This window comes from Anomaloglossus baeobatrachus, chromosome 12 (genome assembly GCF_048569485.1).
Source record: "Anomaloglossus baeobatrachus isolate aAnoBae1 chromosome 12, aAnoBae1.hap1, whole genome shotgun sequence".
Lineage (NCBI taxonomy): Eukaryota > Metazoa > Chordata > Amphibia > Anura > Aromobatidae > Anomaloglossus > Anomaloglossus baeobatrachus.
The window spans coordinates 20,472,111-20,494,421 of record NC_134364.1 but is presented as its reverse complement, the minus strand read 5'-3'; the positions used below and the strand labels follow the sequence as shown (position 1 = coordinate 20,494,421).

The window sequence follows — 22,311 nt, the reverse complement described above, 5'->3', positions numbered from 1 at the left end:
CCTTAACTTTTGGATTATACACCCTTAGGCCTACCTCCTGAATACTCCTATTAGGTCACTTTTCTCCCTTCACCCTGTGGATTCTTTAGTGTAAAGTTTGTACTCTATTTTTTACATATACGGTTATTTAAAGGGGTGGTTCACCCATTTTTTTTATTTTCTGTATGAGCTATACTTACCTTTCTAGGCGTCTTCTCCATTGGCTTCTGTTTCCAGTTCTGGCACTGAGCGGCGCTATCCTGCACGCTCAGTGCCAGTCACATGACCCCCTGGAGCTGTGGCCGCCGGCATCCTCTGACGTCCCGGCATTTCCGGGCTCTCAAACAAGACGGGTACGTCACAGGATGCCGGCGCCACTCAGATTGAGTGACAGGGCTGTGGGCGGTGACTACCGCACGTCACAGCCCAGCATCGAGGGGAGGAGCCGGAGGACGTCACTGTGGAGCCGGCGTCCTGCAGAGAGGCTGAGACACGGGGCGCCAGGGTGCAGTACAGGGGGGTCTTTAGCTGAATCCCCCCCTGCACGTAAGTATGTGCTCACACTGTCCACCCGCCCGCTCTGCTGCGATGTCAGGAGAGCGGCCGGTGTCGGGCAGTGTGATCATCTGCTCCTCCCAGCAGCAAGACACTGGCAGGCATGTCACCGCTGTGCTCTGCCATCTGTCCTGCTGCATGGGACCAACTGTCTGCACTCTGTCACCTGCACCACAAGTCACAGAGTGGAGACAGTTGGTGACAGAGCACCTCTGCCCCCCCCCCTGTTCTTTCCCCACTCTCTTCTCTCCCCCCACTCTTCTCCCCCTCCCCTCTTCCCCCTCTTCTCTGCCCCCCTCTTATCCCTCTCTCCCCTCTTATCCCTCTCTCCCCTCCCCTCTCTTTTCCCTCGCTCTCTTCCCCCCTCGCTCTCTTTTCCTCCCCCCTGCGCTCTCTTTTCCTCCCCCCTCGCTCTTTTTTCCTCCCCCCTCTCTCTCTTTTCCTCCCCCCTCGCTCTCTTTTCCTCCCCCTGCGCTCTTTTCCTCCCCCCTGCGCTCTCTTTTCCTCCCCCCTGCGCTCTCTTTTCCTCCCCCCTGCGCTCTCTTTTCCTCCCCCCTGCGCTCTCTTTTCCTCCCCCCTCGCTCTCTTTTCCTCCCCCCTCGCTCTCTTTTCCTCCCCCCTCGCTCTCTTTTCCTCCCCCCTCGCTCTCTTTTCCTCCCCCCTCGCTCTCTTCTCCCCCCCCGCTCGCTCTCTTTTCCCCCCCCGCTCGCTCTCTTTCCCCCCCCCGCTCGCTCTCTTTTCCCCCCCGCTCGCTCTCTTCCCCCCCCTGCGCTCTCTTTCCTCCCCCCTGCGCTCTCTTTTCCTCCCCCCTGCGCTCTCTTTTCCTCCCCCCTGCGCTCTCTTTTCCTCCCCCCTCCGCTCTCTTTTTTTCCTCCCGCGCTCTTTTTTTCCTCCCGCGCTCTCTTTTTTTCCTCCCGCGCTCTCTTTTTTTCCTCCCCCTCACTCTCTTTTTTTCCTCCCCCCCTCGCTCTCTTTTCCTCCCCCCTCGCTCTCTTTTCCTCCCCCCTCGCTCTCTTTTCCTCCCCCCTCGCTCTCTTTTCCTCCCCCCTCGCTCTCTTTTCCTCCCCCCTCGCTCTCTTCTCCCCCCGCTCGCTCTCTTTTCCCCCCCCCGCTCGCTCTCTTCCCCCCCCGCTCGCTTTCTTTTCCTCCCCCCCTTGCTCGCTCTCTTTTCCCTCGCTCTCTCCTGGCATGGTCAGTACAGAAATCTCTCCATCGTGGAGGGGTGAGAGGGAGTAATAAACATGGAGTCCCTACTGTGTCTGTGTATTTATTTCTAATAAAGTATTTTTCTCTGTGTGGTCTTTTTTTTTTAACCCTTTATTGGAGATTCTTAATGGCCAGGTCAACCTTGGCCTGACATTTAGAATCTCGGGCTTTATACCAGCGGGTAAAACATAGCTGGTATTAACCCCTTATTACCCAGCGTGCCACCTGCCACCAGGGCCACTGGAAGAGTTGGATACAGCGCCAGAAGATGGCGCTTCTATAAAAGCGCCATTTTCTGGGGCGGCTGTGGACTGCAATTCGCAGCGGGGGGCCCAGAAAGTTTGGGCACCCTTCACTGCGGATTCCAATCCCCAGCTGCCTAGTTGTACCTGGCTGGACTCAAAAATTCGGCGAAGCCCATGTCATTTTTTTTTTTAATTATTTCATGAAATTCATGAAATAAAAAAAAAAAAAAGGGCTTCTCTATATTTTTGGTTCCCAGCCGGGTACAACTAGGCAGCTGGGGGTTGGGGGCAGCCCGTAGCTGCCTGCTGTACCTGGCTAGCATACAAAAATATGGCGAAGCCCACGTCATTTTCTTAAAAACGTTTTCAGGGAAAAACCTTTATAAAAAAAAAAAAAAATGCTTCCCTGCATTTCTATTGCCAGTGAAAGTAACACCAAGCAGCGGGGGCTAGCAGCCAGTAGCTGCTTTGGTTACCCTTAGCAACAGAAAATGCAGCGGGAGCCCACAAACAATGTGATTTTTTTTATTTTTTATTTTTAATTAATTTTTTTTTAAAAAAAACGGCATGGGCTTCGCCCATCGAGCACCAGAGCATTTTACTGCTCAATTCATTCCAAGTAATCAGATGACTCCAGTGTCGGCCGATTACTTGTTCTGTGTCCCCCTGCATCCATCGCAGCGTGTACGGGCTGTGAGGTCAGCGGAGTGGAGACAGTGACATGCTCTGCTCTGACACATAGTGTGCTGCATGTCACTATCTTTCTCCACTCTGGCACTTGTAGTGCAGGTGACCGGATGCTGCATGTCACGTTTTTGCCGCGATTTGGTGCCTTTTTTGCTGCGTTTTTGCTCACTGCGTTTTTAATCAGTGCACAATGCCATTAAAGATTGTTGATGAAAAAAATAAAAAAGGTCTGATGTCATTTCCTTATTCAAAATGTTCATTGTATGCAGGAGAGCAGACAGCAGCTGCAGAACTACAAGGCTCAGCATCCTCCATCCAGGACTGTATGCAGTTTTTTACCCAAAAAGAAAAAAAAAATGACGTGGGCTTCGCCATATTTTTGTATGCTAGCCGGGTACAGCAGGCAGGTACGGGCTGCCCCCAACCCCCAGCTGCCTAGTTGTACTCGGCTGGGAACCAAAAATATAGAGAAGCCCTTTTTTTTTTTTAACTATTTCATGAATTTCATGAAATAATTTTAAAAAAAAATGACGTGAGCTTCGCCTAATTTTGGTGTCCAGCCGGGTACAACTAGGCAGCTGGGGATTGGAATCCACAGTGAAGGGTGCCCATGCTTTTTGGGCACCCCCACTGCGAATTGCAGTCCGCAGCCACCCCAGAAAATGGCGCTTTCATAGAAGCGCCATCTTCTGGCGCTGTATCCAACTCTTCCAGCTGCCCTGATGCCGGGTGGCTAGCCGGGTAATAATGGAGTTAGGACTAGCTGTATATTATCAGCTAGCCCTAAGCCCGAAATTCATGGTGTCACGCCAATATTAGACATGGCCACCATGAATTTCTAGTAATGATAAAAAAAAAAAAAACACAACACACAGAAAAATATTTTTATTAGAAATAAAACACAACACAATTAGTGACTCCATCTTTATTGAAATAAACCCCCCTCCGCAGTAATCCTGGGTCAGGGTCCCGCGCCGTCCAATCCGGATCCAATATCATCTGATCGGTTTGCTGGAAGGAAGGCAAAGCGATCAGATGATGTGTCAGGATAAAGGATGTGAATCACATCATACATCAGCTGATTGTATAAAAGCCGATTATACAATCAGCAGATGCATCAGTGCAAAAAAAAAATAAATAAATAAATACTCACGTCTGTGCTGATGACCGGCAGCTCCTGGAGCGGAGTCTGATCCTGGCCCATCACTGCAGGAGCTGCCGGTAATCAGCTGATGAAGTCCCCTGACGGCAGGATCAGCTGATAGCCGGCCGGGCAAGAAAAAGCCGGCGAGACTACGATCAGCTGATGCGTCAGGTGACTGCATCAGGTGATCCACGGCCAGGTCCTGCAAGCTTCGTGCGTGCCCCGGGGAGACTGCACACAGCCGGAGCGGCGGGACCGAGACAGGGGCTGGAAGCAGGCATGGCACCCGGACCCTGCAGACAGGTGAGTATGACATACACACTCACATACACACTCACTCACACACTGTATATACACACACACACACTGTATATACGCACACACACACTGTATATACACGCGCACACACTTTCTTCCCCTGGCTGTGCAGAGCTGCTGTATCTGTGATTTCTCTGAGTGCACATCCACTGGGAAGAGGCAGGGAGGAGGGTTTGGGTGGGAGCAGAGTGGGTGTATTAGACACAATGGGTGTGTTAGATAAGCCAGACACCGCCCTAGAGCCACAAAGAATTCTGGGACTTGTAGGAACTGAACACAGGAAGTCAGAGGAGAGATTAACCCCATCAGAGCTGGAGCCAGCAATGAGCATGTGCTGCTAGTGCACAATGAAAGGTAATTTTGCTGAAAAAACATAATAGATGTGTTGAGGGGCACATATTAGCAAGATTTATCAGAAAAAAAAAAATCAGTTTTGGTAACTGGACCACTTCTTTAAGGTAAAAAATACATTCAGATAGGGAAACTTGTTTGCGCACTAGATTTGTTTTACAACAATATTTTTTTTTCTAAATAAAAGAGTTTACTGAAAAGAAATAAATTGCATAAAATACATTGAATGCTTGGACTCTGAGTTAATGTGTGTGAGAACCGAATATGGCAGCTGAACCCGTCTGACCTCCAGATCTTCTAATATAATCGGAGCATGATAGTAATTATCTTTACGATCTCATGCTGTTTGTGCAGCTGACAGTGATATCATTTAGGTCTCCGCCATTAGTGAGTGCGAGTATTCCTCTCTACGCTCCTTATTGCAGATGTGATGGGGGGATGAGGAGATTTGTAAAAATTGACACTCCTGAATGTAGCCTGCTGCCTGCACAGTGTACGCAATTGCAATAAGCCCCTATATCATCGGGAGCCACTTATCAAGACGAGTGTGAACCAGCCGTATCCAAAAAGTTCATAAGGTATAAAATCCTTTTGCTTGGCTATAATCTTAATTACAGGTACATATTATTTTAAAGCCACCATCTAGTTTGATGGGATGATCACGACCATCTAGGGGCTCAATTTAGGGTCCTTTTCCATTCTGCAGATAAGACCCCCATCTCTTGAGAACAACAAATGGTGGTGGTGGTGGCATGTCGTCCACGGGTGCAGACTTTGTCATCTGATGGTTATGGCACCAAATGTTATTAATGAATTTTAGGTTGACAACTTGTATACTGGTCAATCAATGGTCTCCAAACTAAGGCCCTCTGGTCTGTGGCAGTCAGAGCATGCTGGGAGTTGTTGTTTGGCAGCACCTGAAGAGCCACAGGTTAGATCTCTACTCTACTACATTGTTCCTCCATGTATATCACAAATAACCATGGCCAAATAACCTAATGTGTCAGAGCGAATGCCTGAGCTGCAGTGGCTGATAGTCACGGCTGGCTCTGGATTCGGATCAGTGACTACAGAGATATCTCTGCAGCAGGGAAGCCTCCGCTCCCCATCAATGAGTCATTCTGTTCTGCGGTTCACACTAGGTACCGATAATTATACAAGAAGAACAAATCTCTACCATGGCCGAAAGAGTCACAGGAAGGAGTTAGCTACAGCAGCACATACTGTACATAGTACATGTTATATTTGGCACACTGAGATCAATCTATCCATCTCACATCTCTCCACAGTATCTACCTATATATTTATCTAATCTATACAGAGAAAAGAATTGGGATATCTGTCTGGAATCATAGAATTGGGGGTTTTCACTTGCTCCCAGTGTAAACATGAAGGCTCCTTGCACACCCATGTACGACAATAAGACCTATTGTCCCCCAGTGTATAACATCAGTCCCCATCGCCCCTCAGGTGTATAACATCCAGCCCCATTGCCCCTCCAGTGTATAACATCCAGCCCCATTGCCCCTCCAGTGTATAACATCCAGCCCCATTGCCCCTCCAGTGTATAACATCCAGCCCCATTGCCCCTCCAGTGTATAACATCCAGATCCATTGCCCCTCCAGTGTATAACCTCCGACTTCATCGCTCCTCCGGTGTATAACCTTTGGCCCTATTGCACCTCCAGTGTATAACATCACGCCCCATTGCCCCACCAGTGTATAACACCCAGCTCCATTGCCCCTCTGGTATGTAACATCCAACCCATTGCCCCTCTGGTATAGAACATCCGGCCCCATCACCCTTCCAGTGTATAACCTCAGGCTCCATCACCCCTCCAGTGTATAACATCCAGCCCCCTTGCCCCTCCGATTTATAACCTCAGGGCCTCAACGCCCCTTTGATTTATAACCTCTGGGTCCCATCGCCCATTGGATATATAACCTCTGGCTCCATTGCCCCTCCGGTATATAACATCCGGCCCATCGCCCCTCCGGTGTATAACATCCGGCCCCATCGTCCCTCCGGTGTATAACATCCGGCCCCATCGTCCCTCCTGTGTATAACATCCGGCCCCATCGTCCCTCCGGTGTATAACATCCGGCCCCATCGTCCCTCCGGTGTATAACATCCGGCCCCATCGTCCCTCCGGTGTATAACATCCGGCCCTATCGTCCCTCCGGTGTATAACATCCGGCCCCATCGTCCCTCCGGTGTATAACATCCGGCCCCATCGTCCCTCCGGTGTATAACATCCGGCCCCATCGTCCCTCCGGTGTATAACATCCGGCCCCATCGTCCCTCCAGTGTATAACATCCGGCCCCATCGTCCCTCCAGTGTATAACATCCGGCCCCATCATCCCTCCGGTGTATAACATCCGGCCCCATCGTTCCTTCAGTGTATAACATCCGGCCCCATCGTTCCTCCAGTGTATAACATCCGGCCCCATCGTTCCTCCAGTGTATAACATCCGGCCCCATCGTTCCTCCGGTGTATAACATCCGACCCCATCGCCCCTCCAGTGTATAACATCCGGCCCCATCGTCCCTCCAGTGTATAACATCCGGCCCCATCGCCCCTCCAGTGTATAACATCCGACCCCATCGTCCCTCCAGTGTATAACATCCGGCCCCATCGTCCCTCCGGTGTATAACATCCGGCCCCATCGTCCCTCCAGTGTATAACATCCGGCCCCATCGCCCCTCCGGTGTGTAACCTCCAATCATCGCCATGCCGACTGCTTTTACAAACTTGCTACAGAAGAGCTAGAGGTGGAGCTCACTGGCCACATCCAAACCTTAGACAACATTTTGAGCCCGGCCTCTCACCAACATCAGTATCTGATATCTCATATCTATGAAAACTAACAAGATTACTTAATGGCTAATATTTTTCTTCCATTCAGCAATTTCATAATCCAATAGCGAATTCTGGAATTTCTTGCAGAACAACTAATCTAATCATCAGTTGGCAGGAGACTAGGAGTCTCTCACCGTTATCATGCAGTTGTGAGAAGCACATCACAGACCTTGTCCATCAACAGACTCTCTTACGACATTTAACTTCCTTTTTCATCAGCTTAATTGGTGTATAGGATAATGACACTGACACTGGGGGTAAAGGATAATGACACTGACACTGGGGGTAAAGGATAATGACACTGACACTGGGGGTAAAGGATAATGACACTGACACTGGGGGTACAGGATAATGACACTGACACTGGGGGTAAAGGATAATGACACTGACACTGGGGGTACAGGATAATGACACTGATACTGAGGTTACAGGATAATGACACTGACACTCTGCGTACAGCATAATGACACTGACACTGGGGGTACAGGATAATGACACTAACACTGGGGGTACAGGACAATGACATTGACACTGGGGGTACAGGACAATGACACTGACACTGGGGGTACAGGATAACGACACTGACACTAGGGGTACCGGATAATGACACTGACACTGGAGGTACATTATAATGACACTGACACTGGGGGTACAGGACAATGACATTGACACTGGGGGTACAGGACAATGACACTGACACTGAGGGTACAGGATAACGACACTGACACTGGGGGTACCGGATAATGACACTGACTCTGGAGGTACATTATAATGACACTGACACTGGGGGTACAGGATAATGGCACTGACACTCGGGGTACAGGATAATGACACTGACACTTGGGGTACAGGGCAATGACACTGACACTTGGGGTACAGGATAATGACACTGACACTTGGGGTACAGGATAATGGTACTGACACTCGGGGTACAGGATAATGACACTGACACTTGGGGTACAGGATAATGGTACTGACACTCGGGGTACAGGATAATGACACTGACACTTGGGGTAGAGGTTAATGACGCTAACACTCGGGGTACAGGATAATGACAATTTTGTACCTAGGAAACCAACACTTGTGGTATAAGAAAATTAGGTTTTGGGAGCTGAGAGATTAGGGGTCCAGGTCTATGGCACAATATAAAGTCCCTGAAGAGTCGTGCCCACACAGGAGAGCAGCCATTAGTCCTGATGCCTCCATTGTCTCTGCAGGTGACGTTGAATTTCATCCTGACCTTAGTACTGAAATGAATATAGTGTTAGGTTTGGACAGAACAATGCGGTGCCTTCTAGAAGATCGTGTGAGCACTGAGTGCCATACAAAAGACCTTGCCTTGACTGGATCCTTGATGAGAATTCATTGTGCCGTATCTGAGGCTGCAGCCGGTGATGACTAAGACAATGCTAGTTGAACTGTCTACCCCTATACACTAGAACACAATAATAGGTTCATTGTTGTCAGGACGCTCGAATTCAGAAACCGATGTACGAGCTGTAACAATGTACAGGGTGCAAACTGTAACAAAAACCTTTTCTTAAAGGAAAAACATACATAACCGTCACTGCTGATAATAGTCGCCATTTAGCAGTACTTCTGGGTCCTTGAAATTATATTTATGAACCAGGAAGATCAGGATGAACAGGACTGAAAGGTCCAAAGTTTTTAGCCAAGTGGTAAATAGAATTGCGTGAAATCATGGGTTTAATATGGAAACTTTTCTTAACGAGAACCCAACTTGCACCACGTTGTCTACCACGGTCCATCTATATCAATCTGTATTTCATCCCTCTTCTATCATATGTAATCTCTCTCATATCTGGTCTTTCTCTTCATCATTTGGTTGGAAACACATTTTTGCTATGACTATATCATATTCTTCATGGAGTGACAGATGCCCTTTAAGATAGATGACCCAGAGAAGAGAGATTTTGCCGTGTCACCCATGACATTGGACTGTGTCACGATCCTTATATGATGTGATGCCCTTTTCCAAAATTACATTTCCTCCTGTGATTCGCCTAAAGAAATGTACGGAGAGGCCTCGCACGTCCCAGTGAAGGGGAAAATTGTATCACAATATGGGGATGAAGATCAGTGGCGAAGGGGCCCTGCATATCACAGCCATGGGCAGCACGAGCCCCTCCATCCTTTCAGTTTTCCTTCCACCAAATTAGTCATTGTTTCGTTGATTTCCCTATGGTAAGGCAAGCAGCAAAACAATTTACTTCCTCTTGAGAAAGCAAGTAGCTCATTGAGCTTTGGGACGGCGGATCTCGCTAACAGCGGCTGCAAGTTTCCATGTGGTCAGGTTTTTATTAGTCTGAAGTGAAACAAGAAATATTACCAGTCGCCATGCACATAGCATGGAGGAAGCCCCCAGGCCCAGCAACCTCTCGTACCACAGGGGTCTGCCACCTGCCGCTCTCCAGTGACTGGTAAATTACAACTCCTAGACCCTGACAGCCGCAGGCGTCACATCACTGCCCTCCCCAATATTCAAGCAACTAATAGGTGTAATAACTAATGGATGTAAAACAAATAGATAATTGCCATGTATATGTCTGAAGCTGGTCATACACATAGTTGTCAGACGCCATCTCTCCCGACTCCACCATACACATGAACACTCGGCTCGGCCAGAACATTCATGTGTTTTCAACATGAAGAGAGGAGAAAGTCACTGCCAAAAACCTCTAGAAACAGCTAATTTGCCCTGAATATAAAAAGGAATGGGCATTGAAATCTCAACTGTCCCATCTTTCTCTTTCCCCTATATCATATGTTGGGGGAGAGTCAGAAGCCCCCATACACAGAGGTCCACCATTCCCGCCTTTTCTGTTGTCTTGGGCATCAGTGCCCTGGGGCGACCGCTATCGCTAGATACCCAGTTGATACTCCCCTGAACTTAGTACTATCAGTCTAACATCCAATATACCCAGAGTAAAAGAGTAGACTATGCCCATGACATATAGTTACATACTGTAATTAGTAGGGTTGAAAAAAGACACGTGTTTCTGGTTCAACCAAGGGAAGGGAAAAATGTATGATCCAGTCTGTGCTAGCGAGCAAGCTTTTCCCTCCTGATCCTGAGTGTTGATCACCTAGCTTAGCATCCAGAACAAGAATTTTATACATGTACGTAAATATTTATAGTACCTTCAATTCTAGAATTTATGTAGAATGGCACATGGGAAGAGCTTGTCTTACAGAAGTCTCATGAAGTCAACCCAAGTCATAACATGATGTCCCTTCATGATCATTATAAAGAGATGTCTCAATGCTCTCCTCCCAGCTTGGCCTCCTTCATGAGGTAGGGTCAATCTGTAAGTCCAGCTTGCATTCTGGCAGACTTAAACAGTCATCAATATAAAAGACTGTGTAATATTACTGTGCGCCTGTGCAATTCTTATGAATGGCTATCCCGCCTCCTGACCACTTAGACCTCCTCATAGGCAAGAGATACGCCCCGAACTCTATGTACACACATGATCAACACTCTCCCATGTAGAAGAAATATGACCACAATGGAGGGTCTGATAGTAAGACAACATGACGTGGACTTTTGAGGGTAGAAACAGATCATTTCCTACAAGTATCACAAGGTATGAGGTACCTGGTGGTGTCCAGATAGAAATAAAGCACTACTGACTCCATCCACAAGATACTGCAAGGGTCAAGATTCTTCAAACCTTAGGTAAATCCACGTCTTTGATCCATGCATAGTGACGGGCTGTAGGGAGTGAGGAACTGAATGATCACATAATCCCCAACCCAGCCCATATATACTAAAATCTGAATCCCAAATTGAGAGACATTTTAAGTATCATCTCCAAATTGCTCAGCATAATGATTTCTGTGCACATTTGCACAAGCACTGACCTTTATGAGCTCCTGTTTGAGGGATACTTGAGCAAATAAATGGGACTGTTGGAAAGTAGCCATTATAATGAGAGCGAATTGGATCTGCAGGGAATCGCTCTTTCCATTCATTTATTACACTAAGACAGCAGCGGCTGTGAGGACATCACAAGCCGGGATGCACCAGAGTCTTACTCATCATCAATGGCTGCGGCCGGCAGACTGCTGATCACACATTGTGTGTGCTTCCTACAACAAGATGTTTGCAATCCAGATAATTCCTGTATAACACAAGAAGCTCATTACGAGAAATGTCCTGAACCTCAGTGGGGCAATGGACCATGGATTCTGTAAGGTACGCTATATCACTTCATATTGCCAATGAACCACGTGACAACGTGTCTGGTGGTGCCCATACGTTCTTTGTATGAAGAGAGATACAACTACTTGTAGCGATAGGACATTCATTCTCCTGTTCAATATCTCTATAATTGTCGTTGCGACTCTTCCAGAGAACCTGTACAGTGACAATCATTTGTCTGTAGACTCAATGATGATCAGGAGTCAAGCACAGATATATACCCACTGATGACCAGAATGGATATTATAACTCCTGATGTCAGTACAGTACATCAATATCAGCTACTATAGATATTATCACCAAAGGCATAATACCCCACAGAGCGCACGGGTCGGGACTCCAAATATAGCTGTAATCAATACATTATAATATAAGGGAGGATATCACTAACCACAATATCCAGATAAATATATGTGTCTAAGAATGAAGAGCTTTCTCCCACCTACCTATAAATGTGAATACTATCCATCCACACCACTCATTCATCTCCTATTTACCTTTATATCCATTCATCTACCCAACTCATATCGATCTACCCACCCAATCAACTGTCCATCCATAAATTTACTACCTATCCATCCACTTTTTAGTTAATTACCCTCTTATCTATCTTCTATTTATCGACCTATCCATCGTCTAGCTAAATCCCATCTACCTACCAAACAATTTCTCATCTACCCATTCAGCTACCTCCCATCAATCCACCTATCTATTCATCCACTTCTTATCTACCTACTTATCCAATTCTTATTTATCTACCTATCAATCTACATACCGCACCTATATGCTATCTGCCTACCAGTCCAATCAACTATCTATCCATTTCCAATATATCCATCCATCTATTACCTGTATAACCATCACTCTATCTGCCTCCTATCTGCCTACCTTGGCATTCATTCATTAGCTATCTGCCTACCTAGCTATCCCATTATGCACTTTCCATCCACCTACCCATTCAACTCATATTTATGGTACCTACTTATCCATCTACTATGTACCTCCTACTTGTCTACTTAATTAATCAACCATCCATCCACTTCCTATCTACCTAGTTTAATCTTGGACACCCATCCCTCTATCAGTCCATCCATCTCACATCTGCCTTCCTTCTCATGTAGTTTTCGTCTGCCTACTAATACATCCACCTATTTGCCTTCTTATCCATCTGTTTGCCTCCTATCTACACATACTTCATCCATCACCTACCTGCCTATCTATCTTTCTGTCTATCCATCTGCTTCGAACCTGTCTTCCCATTCACTGTAGCTACCGATTGCCTGTCCACCTACCTACCCATAACATCTACTCATTTCACAGCGAATTACCTATCCATCTGTTTTCCTATCCATCAACCCATTTAGCAGATCACTAGATAGATAGATAGATCTATTAGCAATAATACAGGGGTTGATGTGATTTCTATCAGAGATGGATGTGATGAAGTGTCAGCACACTTGCCCAGTGATGATGTTACTATCTGACATTGTAGCCGTGCTGCGCATCTCCCCGCTGTACACAACTGCTCCCGACTGCTTAGTGACAGCTATTTCCATAGCAATGGTGCACACTGGCTTACGTGCAGCTCATTAATCGGGAAGGAAGCTTCTTCTCTAGCCAGATTATCATTAGAAACATCTTTTTCATGACCTGTTGCCGGAATTATTATTTTTCCCTATTTTCCCTTTTATTGCATCTTAGGGGTATTTTTCTCATACAAAATAATTGTGTCTTGTTTCAGAGGCATCAGGCTTGATTTACCGTGCACAGGTCTGACAGGCGAGTCCAATGGGGTGTTAAACTGTTCACTTAATGCAGGAAAACAGATGCAGCCAGGGGCATATGAATCAGGCTGCATAAATAATAGACGTCATTATTGCAGCTCCATCCAAAAGGAAGGCAAGCCAGGGACATGGTGAGGATGCAGATTTACCATATTCTGAAGAGAAAACGAAAGATCATGGGCCATAAATAGGTCCTAAAATATGGACCACCATTTCTCCTACTGTCATCCAATAATCCGTGCTGATTATTTTCTCAGTTTACTTTGATGGAAGGCAGAACTCCAAAACAATAAAATTGTCTGTATGCAGGGAGCTCACCCTAGTGGTGTATGCAGACAGGATCTTATCATGTATCTCTGTATACAGGGAGCTCCCCCTAGTGGTGGCTTCAGACAGAATCTTATCATGTATCTCTGTATACAGGGAGCTCCCCCTAGTGGTGGCTGCAAACGGGATCTTATCATGTATCTCTGTATGCAGGGAGCTCCCCCTAGTGGTGTATGCAGACAGGATCTTATCATGTATCTCTGTATACAGGTAGCTCCCCCTAGCGGTGGCCTATCATGCATCTCTGTATACAAAGAGAGCTCCACCTATTAATGGCTGCAGACATAATCTTAAAATGTATCTCCGTATACAGGGAGCTCCCCCTAGTGGTGACTGAAGACAAAATCTTATCATGTATCTATGTATATTGGGAACTCCCTCTAGTGGTGATTGCAGACAGAATCTTATCATGTATCTCTGTATACAAGTAGCTCCCCCTAGTGGTGGCTGCAGACAGAATCTTATCATGTATCTCTTTATACAGGGAGCTCCCCCTAGTGCTGGCTGCAGACAAAATCCTATCATGTATTTCTATATATAGGTAGCACCCCCTAGTTGTGACTGCAGACAGAATCTTATCATGTATATCTGTATACAGAGAGCTCCCCCTAGTGGTGACTGCAGACAGAATCCTATCATGTACAGTATCTCTATATACAGGTAGCACCCCCTAGTTGTGACTGCAGACAGAATCTTATCATGTATCTCTTTATACAGGGAGCTCCCCCTAGTGGTGGCTTCAGACAGACACTGTCTTATTTAATATTTTGTTGATGTAGGAGATTTGGAGCCCTGTTTCAGAATAGACAAACTTCAACCACTATAGAAACATTGAAAATCTCCATCAGCCAAATTACCTATTGAGATTTTGAAAAGTTAGAATGGGGTTCGAGCCTGGACATAAAGGCATAGAAATTCACACCTGCATTCTGGAACACTATGACTTGCAGTATTAATTTATTTTAAATAGCTTTATACCAAGGGATTTAAATTTATCTAATTAATTCTCCTTACTGGACGAGAGTTGAATCTATGGTTCAAAAAGAGGGAGGACAGATACGTGGAATTGTAATAGAGATTTTTGCAATTTTGAAATAATTCATTCTGTACATATTTGAATAAACTAAAATATCCTTATGTTCTTTTATTCTGCATTCAAAGCTAATTCCTAAATTCTGCTGGTTGTCATTAGAATCAGACAACCATTTAGTACCACCCCATTGTCAGTCATGTGACTGAACAGCATTGAGCATACAGAAAATGTATCTCCCATATTTTTTCCCACAATGCACTGCTCTGTTTAACCGAAAAAGAAGAAGATGTCTGAATATTCTTTTGATTCTATACAAGATAAATGCAGCACTGGAGTCATTCAGTATCCCGGCACCCCATGTAGATTTTAACCTTCGGATGTTAAAAACTGATGCTTAAAAGTGGTGTTTCCTTTAAGCCAGCAACAGTTGTTCATAAAATAAGAAGGTATAAAGAAATATATGAGAAATTTGATATTTTATATTTAACAGAACACGAGTATGTCCTCTATTGATTGCTTTTCAGCTGTTGCAAAAACTCAAACCTCAGGATGCCCTGAAGGCTTCAGAGAGGTGTAGTGTTACAATAGTTGGAGAAAACTAATGAGACGCAGTGGTAGTTTTCTATATGTGCGCTGTGTTTTTCTCACATAAATTTCAGTTTTTGTCAAAAAGGTGACATTATATAGGAAACCCTCATAAAAGTGTTAAAAGGGAATTTCAAGTAAAAAATGTTAAAAACAAAAACTGTCCTAGTATGATAGGTCTTTGATGTTTCTAGCATCTCTACCTTGTCCATTCACCTCTAACCCAACACCTTACTGACCATGCTAGAGAAGACCCAAACACAACACCTTCAGACCTTTCATCAGCTTGACCATCCTACAGATGAACCAACCACACTAACCGACCAACACATCACGGACCATCACACAGATAACTCAACACTTACCATTACTAACATTATGACCAACACCTTACTGATCATTCCACAGATGAGCCAACACTTACCATTACTAACCCTGCAACCAACACCTTACTGACCATGCTAGAGAAGACCCAAACACAACACCTTCAGACCTTTCATCAGCTTGACCATCCTACAGATAGACCAACCACACTAACCGACCAACACATCAATGACCATCACACAGATAATCCAACACTTACCATTACTAACATTATGACCAACACCTTACTGATCATTCCACAGATGCGCCAACACTTACCATTACTAACCCTGTAACCAACACCTTACTGACCATCCTAGAGATGACTCAAATATAACGCATTCAGCCCTTTCTCCATCTTGACCATCCTACAGATGAACTGACTACACTAACCAACAATGAGCATCCTATAGATGACCCAACACATACCATTACTAATCCTATGACCAACACCTTACTGACCATCCCACAGATGGAACAACCCTATTAGAACCTTGGGTCTGAGACTTCACTCGCCACATATGAAAATAACAACCCCATGCTCAGCAACACACTGGCCATCCAACAGATGAAGCAGACATAACCACACTGACTAACTTGTAAAAGAATTAATTACACATACAGATGAACCCCCTAGATATTGGCACTGTGCCCAAGAATACACTCCTCAAATTACATAGGAACCAAGCATTATCAATCTGATCTCCCAAACTTCACAATGACTGAGCCACAAATGAAATGGCCACAAACATCCCACAGATGAACTAACCATATAACCTTGTGCCACAGGCTAAAAGGTGGATTTATCTGTGACCATCTTACAGATGCACGCACCATTTACCAACCCTATGCTCAAGTGACCAGGTTACAGACAACATATCAGCCTTATAGCTAGCACCACTCCTGACCTTTCCACATAGGAACCCACCAATTACCAACATTGTATTCAGTATAACACTGACCATCCCACAGATGAGCCCACCATTATTGTGTCCAGAACACTAACCGTTACAGCGTACTGACCTGCTCACCCATCTCTTATCAACCCTCATGGATATTAAACTACTTCCAAAAACCAACTAACACCATAACAATCTCACATATGATTCCAACACTTATCAATAATATGCCCAACACATTGACCATCACAACAAACAAGTGAACCAACCATACAGCAATCCTGTCCCAATAGCATCCAATCTTACATATCATTCTACCACTTATCATACCCGGCAACACAGTGCTCATCATACAGATAAACTTACCACCCATAAAACCTATGCCGCACACATTGATCGTCATATTCTACAACAAAAAAATCACCACCCATTAGCTCTGTATCCTATAACACACTGACCGTAGTCTAGTAAGGATCCCCACTAATACATCCCGAGCATGCGACCAACCTACAAAAACCATTGCATGTATAAACCAACCACTTACCACCCCTGTCCATGTTCCTGTTTTCTGTCCGGTTTGAAAAAAAGACCCAGACAGATGTAGTTTCTGAAAAGTTGAAGTAAATGGCTACAAGATAATGATCAATCCCTAAGTGAATCCACCATTTATCAAGTCTCATCCCGGCACACTGGCCACTGCAATATATCAGCCACAACCTGTCAAGCTGTTCAACATACCGGTGTTCATCACTTATCAACCCACTGCCCACACATGATGAGCACTCCTGATATGAACCCACCAACTATCAACCCTGTCCTTAAAAACTAATCCAACAGGTATAAACGAACAAGAATCATCCTGTATATGAACCCTTTTTCCAGAACATTGACCAGCCTCATATATTGGTCCCCCACTTTTCAACCTATTCCCCAACAATAATCACTCTTGATATAAATTCTGTGCCCATCTCATCAGTCTTCCAACAAGGCTTCACCTCCTCTATTCCCACACACAGTCATCACCCTTGATGTGAACCCACAATGTATTAATCCTCATCAGATATTCTACATATAAACCCAGTGCTCAACATTGTAGTCTTCACCCTTGGCTCCACCACCTATCTAGCCATTACCCACATATGATAACCATCCCTGACATGAACTCCCCACCATCAACCCTCTCCCAAAGAGACTGACGATCTAACAGGTATAGCTCACCAAGAAACAACCCATTAAACCTTTTTCCAGCACACTAACCACCCTGATATAAGGGCCCACCATATGTTAAACCTGACCCTAACAATAATTATTCTACTTACAAACCCTGTGCCCAACACATTGATCTTCTTCTATGGCTTGACCACTCCACAATGCCCACTTTTAAAGACCACCCATGAAATGAACCAACCAGTTGTTAACACTGTCAACAAGAAACTGACCAGCCAATAGGTATAATCCACCAAGATCTACCACATATATGAACCCACCACTTATCAACCCTTAGCTCAAAACACACACTAACTACTTCCATATATTAGCCCACCACCTATCAAGCCTGTCCCCAATAATAATCATTCTAAATAGAAACACACTGGTCTTCCACCATGGATTCACCAAGCATCAACCCTATCCCTAAGAGATTAACCATCCAACAGGTATAACTCACCAAGAACCAACCCACCATTTCTCAACTCTTTTCTCAGCACACTTACCAACCTCATATATTAGCCCATCACCTATCAACTCTGTGCTTAAAAGACTCACCATCCAACATGAATAACTCACCAACAATCAACCCACCATTTACCCAGCACACTGCCAACCCCCATGTATCATCCCACCACTTGTCAAGCCTGTCCCCAACAGTAAGAGCTCTTAATAAAAATCCTTTGCCCAACACATTCATCTTTCACTATTGCTTTGCCGTGCCAATGACCACACACAGTCATTATCCTCAGTATGAGCTCACATATTATCAACCCAACCCTCACCATTGACCACCCCACACTTGAATCCTCCACTTACCAACCCTTTATCCAGCAAGTCACCAACCACCCCCATATACAGTGTGACCCCAACACTCCTACAAAACCTAAAACTTCCAGCCTTGTGTTTTAAAGAACTTAGGTAATGAAATTCTCCAAACTCTGGAGCCATAAATCACTGTGATTTAGGCATCACTGCCACCGAATTAGGAGACTGAGTGCTATTTATTTAATGTTTGTACACGAGCAAGGGTCTGTGGATCCAGTAATTAGCCTTGGAGGCTCCGGTGGCTAGAACGCAGGGTGCTTATTATACAGCAACGCTCTGAGAGCCTTCTATGCCTGTAGAGCATCAGATCTGGAGTCAAAACACAAGGCAACTGCTACAATACAAAGAGACGGTTGTACACAGAGATACATATACATTTCTGCTTTACAAAAATATACAAAAAAACACATAACACATGCCAGCAAGCATATAGCATAGACAGAAGTGGACCACACGGCAGGGGGTCTGGAAGCCTCATTCTAATAAAAGGGATTATTCTATGACAGACCCCATGGAAAGGTTTCTGCAGATAAGCATTCATTGTATAAAATGCATAGATCAGATATCACATACTCCATTGTATTGAGTCTATTGCATACTGCATAAGTCGATGCAATATATAAATCCCCCTCCCCCAGTGCAAATTTTCATTCTTAGAAATGACAGTTGCAAGAGAACCGCAAGACTTAATAGGAAAATAAATAGTCACTTACCTGATTTTCTCCATCTCTGCAGCAGAGGCCTAAAAGAAATGAAACAGGAGTCTCATATGAATGATAGGCAGAAGCTTCAGTCTTGAGATTTCTGCATAGCCCAAGCCTTATTGAAGGTTTTTTTTCCCCTCGTCTCTCTTTAAGCGAGTGTATAGAGAGCGACAGTGAAGGGAATCACATCTGCATTAGCAGAAAATAACATTGAACGATTAACTCGGGAGCAAAATCCGCACTGTGCAGAAAAACCATGTAAGACCCACGAGCCAAAAGCAGCACAATGACTCAGTAGTAGAGCAAAGACTGAATAAAAAAACACACAGAGCGAAAGGGAGTGCGAGAGAGGGAGAAGGAGAGAAGGCAAGTAACAGGTTTGCTGCTTGCTGGATTGCTAGAGGGGAAAAAAAAGGTGAAGCATATTTTCTATAAAAATGATGTACCCATGGCAGTGAGGTTATAGTCCTGCTCTTTGGATATCAGAGAATGTAATATCAGCAATTTCTTAATCTAATTCCAGAAGTTCTAGTAACATTAGGCAGCGAGAACAAATTTATAGTCGACTACTTTCAGTTGGCACCACAGATTTCAGGAGTGATCAAACACATGGTGAGTATATAGTGGATCCGTCAGCTCTCCCGGGTGGTGTAATATATAGAGGATCTGACAGTTCTCGTGTGTGGTGTAATATATAAAGGATATGCTAGCTGTCCTGTGTGATGCAAAATATAAAGAATGTGTCCCGTGTGGTGTAGTATTTAGAGGATGTGTCCTGTGTGGTGTAGTATATAGAGGATGTGTCCTGTGTGGTGTAGTATATAGAGGACATGTCCTGTATTGTGTAAAATATACAGGATGTGTGGTGTAGTGTATAGAGGATGTGTCCTGTGATGTATAGTATATAGAGAATCTGTCAGTTCTCCTGTGTGGTGTAGTATATAAAGGATCTGCCAGCTCTCCTATGTGGTGTAAAATATAAATAATGTGTCCTGTGTGTGTAAAATATAAAAAGATGTGTGCTGTGTGGTGTAGTATATAGAGGATGTGTCCTGTGTGGTGTAGTATATAGAGGATGTGTCCTGTGTGGTGTAGTATATAGAGGATGTGTCCTGTGTGGTGTAAAATATAAAGGATGTGTCCTGTGTGGTGTAGTATATAGAGGATGTTGTCCTGTGTGGTGTAAAATATAAAGGATGTGTCCTATGTGGTGTAATATACAGAGGATCTGTACTGTGTGGTGTAGTATATAGAGGCTCTGTTCTGTGTTATGCAGGATGTGTCCTGTGTGGTGTAGTATATACAGGATGTGTCCTGTGTGGTGCAGTATATAGAGAATGTGTCCTGTGTGCTGCAGTATATAGAGGATTTTTCCTGTGTGGTGCAGTATATAGAGGATGTATCCTGTTCGGTGCAGTATATAATGGATGTATCCTTTATGGTGTAGCATATAGAGGAAGTATACGGTGTGGTGTAGTATATAGAGGATGTGTCCTGTGTGGTGTAGTATTTAGAGGATTTGGCCTGTGTGGTGTAGTATATAGAGGAAGAGTCCTGTATGGTGTAGTATATAGAGGATCTGTCAGCTCTCTTGTGTGGTGTAGTATATAAAAGGATGTGTCATGTGTGGTAAAGTATATAGAGGGGGTGTCCTGTGTGATGTAGTATATAGAGGATCTGTCAGCTCTCCCATGAAGTGTAGTATATAAAAGATATGTCAGCTCTCCTGTATAGCACAAAGAACCAAGTTTATCTTGGTCTCAGCAGAGCACAGGACATTGTTCCAGTAATCCTTATCCTTAGTCTGCTTCAACAAACTGTTTGTGGGCTTTCTTGTGCAATTCATCTTCTTTATTTTTCTATTTTGAAAAAACAAGCTCTCAATTTGAAGCTGAGTACATGCGCACAACTTCTTTAGTCAATCATGGTGAGGAATGTGGTGATTGGAACCTGTCTTGTTAAACCGCTGTATGTTCTTGGCCACTGTGCTGCAGCTCAGATTCAGGGTGGTGACAATCTTTGTATAGCCTCGGTCATCTTTATGTAGAGCAACAATTCTTATTTTCAGATCCTCAGAGAAGTCTTTGCCATGAGGAGCAATGTTGAATTTCCAGTGACCAGTATGAGAGAGTGTGTGAGCGATAACACCAAATGTAACACTCATGCTCCCCATTCATAACTGAGACTTTGTAACGCTAATGAGTCACATAACACAGGGAGAGGGAAAATGGCTAATTGGCATAATTTGGCCGTTTTCGCTTAGGGGTGTACTTAGTTTTGTTGCCAGTGGTTTAGACATTAATGGCTGTGTGTTGAATTATTTAGTGGACATCATATTTCCATTATTATACAAGCTGCACACTGACACTGTACATGGTATGAAAGTGTCAGATCTTCAGTGTTGTCCCAAGAATAGATCTAATAAAATATTTCCTAAAATGTGAGGGATGTACTCACCTTAGGAACTGTCAGCTCTCCTATGTGGTGTAGTAAATAGAGGATCTGTCAGTTCTCCTATGTGGTCTAGTAAATAGAGGATCTGTCAGATCTCTGGTGTGTTGTAATATATAGTGCATCTTTCAGCACTCTCTTGTGGTGCAGTATATAGAGGATCTGTCAGCTTGTAGTGTGTTATATAGAAGATATGTTAAATCTCCTGTGTGGTGTAATATGTAGAAGATCTGTCCTGTGTGGTGTAGTATATAGAGGATGTGTCTCGGGTGGTATAGTATATAGAGGATGTGTCCCGTGTGGTGTAGTATATAGAGGATGTGTCCCATGTGGTGTAGTGTATAGAGAATCTATGCCGTGTGGTGTAGTGTATAGAGAATCTATCCCATGTGGTGCAGTACATAGGAGATCTGTCCCATGTGGTGTAGTGTATAGAGGATGTGTACCATGTGGTGTAGTATATATAGGATGTGTCCTGTGTGGTGTAGTGTATAGAGGGTGTGTCCCATGTGGTGTAGTGTATAGAGGGTGTGTCCTGTGTGGTGTAGTATGTAGAGGA

The 22,311-nt window shown here is 44.7% G+C and overlaps 1 protein-coding gene across 7 annotated transcripts in view; it reads right to left on the bottom strand.

The window, feature by feature from the left end:
• The window catches only part of BEGAIN (brain enriched guanylate kinase associated), a 201,388-nt gene extending 181,263 nt beyond the window's left edge, over positions 1–20,125 (bottom strand). For 2 of the 7 annotated variants that reach the window (XM_075330975.1, XM_075330977.1), the window contains exon 1: positions 19,311–19,713. In XM_075330975.1, the coding sequence (XP_075187090.1) occupies positions 19,311–19,324 (14 nt within the window). In that variant the 5' untranslated portion in view covers positions 19,325–19,713. Of the gene's footprint in view, positions 1–19,310; positions 19,714–19,747 lie in introns of those variants that run through there. The other 5 variants (XM_075330981.1, XM_075330978.1, XM_075330976.1 and 2 more) reach the window with 4 other exon arrangements.
• Between the last annotated feature and the right edge of the window lie 2,186 nt (positions 20,126–22,311).